Source organism: Brienomyrus brachyistius, unplaced genomic scaffold, assembly GCF_023856365.1.
Source record: "Brienomyrus brachyistius isolate T26 unplaced genomic scaffold, BBRACH_0.4 scaffold703, whole genome shotgun sequence".
NCBI classification, from domain to species: domain Eukaryota; kingdom Metazoa; phylum Chordata; class Actinopteri; order Osteoglossiformes; family Mormyridae; genus Brienomyrus; species Brienomyrus brachyistius.
Window position 1 is genome coordinate 50,001 of NW_026042978.1, and position 7,500 is coordinate 57,500.

Sequence of the window (7,500 nt, forward strand, 5' to 3'; positions counted from 1 at the left end):
CAATCATGTAAACAGACATGAGAGAAAATTCAAAAGGCAAAGATGACGGCCTGCCTTACCTCAGCACAGCTGGCCAACCCTCAGAGAGCATATCATGACCGTGCTTTTTTTTTTTATGATTTAAAAAAAAAAAAAAAAAAAAAAAGAAAAACGGAGGGAAGCGGGACCGGCGCACGGACAGAGTCGGTCCCTCACGACACCGGCTGATTTTTTTTTCTCCATGCTTTATTAAACAGTTCTGTACATTTTAAAGTCACACAATAAAACACCTTTAAAACAATATTAAACAAATATATTACAGAACCATTCCCTATAGGATAAGCAAAACATAACAATAAAAACAAGTAATACATATACACACTTTAAAATCTAATTACAATCATATGGCCATTAACATAATTAAAATGTCACCTCAAATGCAAGCCATTAAAATATTAAAACCTTAAAAAAGGAACAGACCCGTAGACCTCAGGCCTCGGCACAAGGGTCGGGTTAAAACAGGGTTATGCATCATCCTAAAACACATAAAATCAATGGCCTCAGGCTAAAAAACTGGTTAGTCACAGACATGGCACAGCACATAGAATAAAATGTTAATAAATACAGTTAATGTTAATACATAAAGGTGCTAAAAGTGACCAACCACAGCCGTGCTCAATCTCAGTACATGCAGTTAATTAAAATTTCCAACACCATGCACGCACAAAAAACAAAGCACACTTACCTAAAACCCAAAGTACCTCCTGTGTGCTTCAGGACAGTGCGTCATGTCGACCCTGTAGGATGGAGCGTCACCACCTAAATGAAACGGGGCTAAAGCCAAAAGAGGCCCTTCCACCTCTCCTTGGCCTCGTGGTAGCCCCGTTGGATGACGTCGGTCTCCATCCTGAAACCCAAATCGGCCCGGATTTTGCGGAATACCCCTTGTGCCTCCAGACGAACCCCTCTGCGGATGAGCGCGGTCCTGGCATTCCAAAGCTCTCGCTTGGTAATGCTGACCAGCAGCCACATCCAGGGGCCGAAGGGGTTATGGAGGTTGGGGTCCCACCCCTTCAACACCTTGTCGTAGGTCAGACCGGGCTGCGGGTCTACACGTCCACACAGGCCCGCTACCAACCCCCAGACTCTCTGTGCATGCCCGCAGTCCCAAAACACGTGCTTGATGGTCTCATCCTCGCTGCACTCGGGCCTGGGGCAGCGGGGGTGTCTGGTCAGCTTATGCCTGTGCAAGACGTCCCTGACTGGCAGCTTACCATGAAGGCACTGCCAGTTCAGGTCCTGCAGCCTGTGATCCAAACCCTTAGGCTGGATTCTCGCCCATGTGCCTTCCTCCAGGCCCAACATGGCCCGAGTCTCCCTATGACCAAGCAAAGCCTTGTAAAGGGCTCTGTGCTTCGTCAGGGCCTCTGTCTTGACACCTGCCGGAATAGACTTACTCCACTTGACAGCATGGCTGTAGTGGACCGGCAGGGTCTCAGCCTTGGGGCCGAGGTTGGTCCACGACGTCACCAGACGTCTCATGGGGAGAGCCAGCCACAGACGCACAAAGTGCTGATGGGGGTGCTCGAGGGGAGCTGCCAGGCGCGTGCAGAGCTGCGAGAAGAACAGGCAGTCAAGCTTGAGAGGAAAGTCAATAACATCCCTCCCCCCACTGTCCTTTCCGAGATACATCACTTCCCTACGCACGTACTCATACCTGCCCCCCCAGACGAGGTTAAAAACGTCCCTCGTCAGGCCCCTCCGCATGAAGCGGGGCAAAGGGTACACATGTGCAAGGTAGAGCAGGGTGGGAAGAATATCCACTTTTAAGGCTAAAACCTTACCTTGGAAGGACAGGGACCTGGACTTCCACAGTCCGATCTTCCGCCTGGCGATCGCCAACCGCTCCTCCCAGTTCAACCGGGCGGCACCATCCGAAAGGAAGTTGACCCCCAAAACTTTGAGAGGACCGTCACAGAGGGTGAGACCACCTGCGACGTCCTCCCTCGCCTTCCAGCTGCCGAAATACTTGGCCACCGACTTACTGAGGTTGAGCGTCGCGCCAGAGGCCCAACCGAACGCGTGAACGAGGCTCAAGGCATGACCGAGAGACTGATCCGAGCAGACGAAAAGCGTGGTGTCGTCTGCATACTGGGTCAGTTTAACAGTTGTCCCCCGACTTCCTGGGATAAGAAGGCCATCGACCCCGGGGTGGGTGCGAATGGCGCACGCCAGTGGCTCTATATAGAGCGCGTAGAGGAGGGGGGAGAGGGGACATCCCTGCCTCACTCCACTCTGCTGGGGCACCAAATCACTCAGGAAGCCATTGATAACAACATGGCTCCCAACTTCGTTATACAAAGTGTGTAACCACCCCAGATAATTGGGCCCGAAGCCAAACTTACCCAATACTTTGAACAGGAAGCGGTGATCTACCCGGTCGAAGGCTTTCTCCTGGTCCAAGCTAACCAGCAGGAGAGGGAGGTTCCTATCCTCCACCCAGGCGATGGCGTCGCGGATGAGGTGGAGATTCCACGTCGCCGATCGACCCGGTACTCCACACGTCTGGTCGCTGTGAACCAGATGAGCCATGGCCTTCTTCAGGCGTTCGGTAAGGGTCTTTGCGATGAGCTTTGTGTCTACACAAAGCATGGTCAGGGGCCTCCAGTTGCCAAGGTCGGCCCGATCGCCCTTCTTGTGCAACAAAGAGAGGACCCCCGACCTCATGCTCCTAGTGAGCAAACCCCGGCGCTGAACGTCCTCTACAACCTGCAGTAATTCCGGCCCGAGGACATCCCAAAAGGTGGAATAAAATTCCACCGGGAGCCCATCGAGGCCAGGTACCTTGCGGCGGTTCATCTTGCCAAGCACTGCGGTCAGCTCGGCCAAGGTGATGGGGGCTTCTAAGCCGTCCCGGATGTCACTGGGAAGACAAGGTGAGATGTTATCTAGGAAGCGCTCCCCAGCAACCGGGTCCGTATCCCTAACATTAAAAAGATTAAGGTAAAACAATTTAGCAACCTCCAGCATGTCTGATGTATCATTGACTATACTGCCATTTGAGGCACGGAGAGAGCTAAAGCTCTTCTCCTCCCGGGCTTCCCTGGCTCTGTGGAAAAAAAAAGAATTGCACTTTTCATTATTTTCCACCTCAAATATTTTGTCGCGGAGCATTTGGGCCGAGGCAGCCTGATCATGCAGGCGCCTCAGCTCACCCTTTATGTCAAGCAGCCGCTCGTGGTTGATGGTGCCCCCGTTGTTGTGAGCGGCGTATTCATCCCGCAACCTTCTCTCCAGCCGCAGAATGGAGAACTTCTTCTCCATCCTGCGCTGCTTGCTGTACTGCATGGAGAAGGTTCGGATCCTGTCCTTCACACTCTCCCACCATTCGGCCACGGAGGGGAAGGTAGGCTTGTCCTTCTGCCACTCGGAGAAGTGATCTAAAAAAAGGTGTCTAAAATCTCTCTCCTCCAGGATCTGCAGGTTCATTTTCCAATAGCCGCCCCCATATACAGGGGCGTCTATGGAGACAGTGGCCTCCACTGCCAGATGGTCAGTGGGCCACTGTGGGGAGAGGGACACCTTTTTAAAAGCAACGGGGGGTGAAGCTAAAATGTAGTCGATGCGGCTGCTGGCTCCGCGACTATTATGCCAGGTGAAGCCCGGCATGCTGGGGTTGCATGTTTTAAAACCGTCAACAAGTTTAAAGGAACGAATAAAATGGCGAAAATGCCCTGAGCTGACATCCTGCCTACCCTCCAACGAGATGTTAAAGTCCCCTCCTAAAATCAAGTGTCGATCTGTGACACAGAACGGGGACAACTCTTCAAAGAGAGTTATACGGGACGAGGCCTCCACCGGAGCGTAGACACATATGGCCCGGAGGCGCTGTCCCCTCCATGTGGCGTCCACTCCCAAAACCCTGCCCTGAAGGACGGTAAACGCACTTACTTCTTCAAAGGCGCGGTCGCCAAAAAGGATCCCGACGCCTGAGGAGTGGACGCCACCTACGCTCCAGTAGGATCTACCCCTCTTCCACTGTCGTGAAAAGAGAGCCTCGTCCCGCTGGTCCCGGAGGTGGACTTCCTGCAGAAAACAAATGCTGAAGGGAGAAGATGCCAGCTGGTTAAAAACAGATGTACGTTTTAAAATGTTCCTCAAACCCCTTACATTCAAGGTGACAATATTAAAATTGGCCATAGAATGTTAAAATAATAAAATACAATTAAAAACAACAAACTAAAATAATAAAAGCCAGCCATTAAAAACAATACTGTCCTACTGCCCCCCCTCCTCAGTCAACCTCAAAAGGTCCCCCAATTCCAGCCCCCCCAGGTACTCCTGTTCATTAGCAGTGTCCTGTTGACCGCTGTACTCCTGGGGGGGTGCAGGGGACTGTCCCAAGTCCCACACCAGACGGGGGGCCTCTAACATCGGGGAGGGGGGACACTGTCGGCCTTGGTCCCCGGCCGCCACTGCTGGCGAGGTGGCAGCCGGAGGGCTGGGTGCGTTGGGTTGCGCCTCCCTTCTGCTCTTCTTCCTCCCCCGGGGGGATGCACCGCTCTTCTTTCGCCTGCTGCTGACGCCTGGAGCCAGGGCGAGCTGCTCCACCTTGTTCGGAGACCCCTCCTGCATTGGTGTCGCACTCGAAGGGGCCTCCTCCACCTCGACCAGGGCTTCTCCTCCTGCCCCCGTCGCCGGCTGTTCCTGCCCAGTCGTGGGGGCTAGAGCTCCCCCACCATTCTCCGTGCCGACTGCTCTGTTACCCGACAGAGCGTCGGCATATGTAGTCTTTTTCTGTGGGCAGGAACGAGCCAGATGGTCCTCGCCGTTGCAGTGAATGCAGCGACGGGGGCCCTTGCAGTCCCTGGCCATGTGCCCCGACTCCAGGCAGTTGCGGCAGCGCAGGTTGGCGCATCCCTCCAGGGTGTGTCCAAAACTGTGGCACTGCCGGCAGAAGGGAGGCTGTCCAGAATAAAAAAGGTATGCCTTATTGCCCTGTAAAGTAAAATAGGCTGGGGGGTGGCTAAAACCGCCTGCGCCATTAGCGTCCGGGCGCAGGCGGGCCTGGAACTGGCGTCGGCCAGTCCAGATCCCCAGCTCATCCCGGATGTCCCTGTGGCCAGGAAGAAGATCCACATACTTTGTCAGAAATTGGGAAACGGCCTCGGCGGTAACATGCGGGTTGAAACAATGGACTGTTATTACCCGCTTGTCGGGCCACCACAGCGGCTCGATGTTGTAACGTCCGAGGAGGGGGTGCTGGGCCCCCTCCTTGCTCCGCTCCAGGACCTTGGTATAACTCTCGTCGGTGGACAAGGTGACCTCGAAGAAGCGGAAGGGCCCATTCCGCTGTACGCAGAGGATGTCCTGCATCTGAAGGCCCAACGCTCCAAAGGCCACCTCCCGGATGAAGGCCAGCCGGTCGGGGAAGGTGCCCACCTCCCCCTCAGCCCTCCAGCAGAACCGGGCGGTATTCCGCAGGCCACCGCCTGCTACCAGCCACGGCCCGCTGAAGGGCTTCCTCGATGGTCCGCCGGCCGTTGCCATCCGGGAAGGTCCACCGACGTCGCCGCTGGAGCAGAGTCCTTCCGCCGCCGTGGTCCCGACGTCCGCCGTCCGCCAATCCGGGATGAGCCGAGCAGAGCTAAACTATAAAAGCAGCTAAAAAATAAAAACACCAGTTCGCCCAGCAGGGCGGTGGGCAAGCCACCAGCCACTGCGGGATCCCCAGCCTAATAAAAACAGAAAAAAAACAGGGATAAAAGGCTAAAAAGGAAGGCACGGGTCGCCCCGTGGCAGCGGCGGTCAAGCCACCTGCTGGTCACGCCTTAGGTTCACCGTGCCTTCCTCTAAAAAACCCAACGCAGTCCGTAAAAAGCGGTAAAAAGTCAATAAAATCCACTTGATCTTAGCCAAAAGGCCGAGAAGCGATGCCCGCAGACTGCGCCCCGCCGGGCTCCGGCATGCGGGACGCCGACGGAGCCGGCGCGGCTGGGTCCTCGCCAGCCTCTCTGGGAGGTGGCGCCCGGCGAGACCACGCACGATCCCAGAGGATCCCAGAAACACGCCACTGGGCAGATAGAGCCGGCCGCTAAGCCGGGCACAGTCTTACTTTGATACAGCGGCGGTGCAGCTCTGCTTGCGCAGAGCCTCCAAAAATACAGTGAACTCATCGCTATCCCTCTCCACGGAAATCTTTAGTAAAAGGCGAAAGATTTATACGGGATGAAGAGAGACCCGAGTCGATGCAGAGCCGTCGCTCAGCAGGTGGCCGCTAGCCGGGCCTCCGTGACGCCCCCGCTCGGGGTTGAATTCTCGGGGGCGTCGCAGCCACCGGCATCGGGGCCCCGACTCCTCCCTGTCCTCCTGGCATCTGAAAGATCAGCAATCATGTAAACAGACATGAGAGAAAATTCAAAAGGCAAAGATGACGGCCTGCCTTACCTCAGCACAGCTGGCCAACCCTCAGAGAGCATATCATGACCGTGCTTTTTTTTTTATGATTTAAAAAAAAAAAAAAAAAAAAAAGAAAAACGGAGGGAAGCGGGACCGGCGCACGGACAGAGTCGGTCCCTCACGACACCGGCTGATCGCCTGACAAGCGGCGCAGGCTCTCGCTCTGATAAGCGGAACACCGATCAGCTCTGTCTTTCAACAGCAGGGGGCAGTAGAGGTGCACCGTTCCCAGAAACACTGCAATACCGGGTCGATGCGTGGAGCGGACGGGGCAAGCCCCACTTCCGGCTCCCTGTTCCAATAATCCGTTTAATATGTGGTCCCCTCCATGGGGGACGTATCAGATATTAAACTGATAAGAACAGATACTACACTTGATCTTAGCCAAAAGGCCGAGAAGCGATGCCCGCAGACTGCGCCCCGCCGGGCTCCGGCATGCGGGACGCCGACGGAGCCGGCGCGGCTGGGTCCTCGCCAGCCTCTCTGGGAGGTGGCGCCCGGCGAGACCACGCACGATCCCAGAGGATCCCAGAAACACGCCACTGGGCAGATAGAGCCGGCCGCTAAGCCGGGCACAGTCTTACTTTGATACAGCGGCGGTGCAGCTCTGCTTGCGCAGAGCCTCCAAAAATACAGTGAACTCATCGCTATCCCTCTCCACGGAAATCTTTAGTAAAAGGCGAAAGATTTATACGGGATGAAGAGAGACCCGAGTCGATGCAGAGCCGTCGCTCAGCAGGTGGCCGCTAGCCGGGCCTCCGTGACGCCCCCGCTCGGGGTTGAATTCTCGGGGGCGTCGCAGCCACCGGCATCGGGGCCCCGACTCCTCCCTGTCCTCCTGGCATCTGAAAGATCAGCAATCATGTAAACAGACATGAGAGAAAATTCAAAAGGCAAAGATGACGGCCTGCCTTACCTCAGCACAGCTGGCCAACCCTCAGAGAGCATATCATGACCGTGCTTTTTTTTTTTTATGATTTAAAAAAAAAAAAAAAAAAAAAAAGAAAAACGGAGGGAAGCGGGACCGGCGCACGGACAGAGTCGGTCCCTCACGACACCGGC

At 55.1% G+C, this 7,500-nt stretch overlaps 1 protein-coding gene and 3 non-coding genes across 4 annotated transcripts; all 4 read right to left on the reverse strand.

Annotated features, from left to right (window-relative positions):
- Positions 1–4,073: 4,073 nt before the first annotated feature.
- Positions 4,074–5,355, reverse strand: LOC125729643 (uncharacterized). The gene is made up of 2 exons (XM_049005686.1): positions 5,188–5,355; positions 4,074–4,944 (listed from the first exon to the last, which is right to left on the reverse strand). Exons 1-2 carry the CDS (start codon positions 5,353–5,355, stop codon positions 4,258–4,260), a joined length of 855 nt encoding a protein of 284 aa, XP_048861643.1. The 3' UTR covers positions 4,074–4,257.
- Positions 5,356–6,113: 758 nt separating this feature from the next.
- LOC125729706 (U5 spliceosomal RNA) lies at positions 6,114–6,227 on the reverse strand. Its single transcript, XR_007390124.1, has one exon. It is a non-coding gene; the product is annotated as a U5 spliceosomal RNA (small nuclear RNA).
- A 423-nt stretch (positions 6,228–6,650) lies between these two features.
- On the reverse strand, positions 6,651–6,842 carry LOC125729650 (U2 spliceosomal RNA). Its single transcript, XR_007390069.1, has one exon. It is a non-coding gene; the product is annotated as a U2 spliceosomal RNA (small nuclear RNA).
- Positions 6,843–7,041: 199 nt separating this feature from the next.
- LOC125729707 (U5 spliceosomal RNA) lies at positions 7,042–7,155 on the reverse strand. Its single transcript, XR_007390125.1, has one exon. It is a non-coding gene; the product is annotated as a U5 spliceosomal RNA (small nuclear RNA).
- Positions 7,156–7,500: the final 345 nt, after the last annotated feature.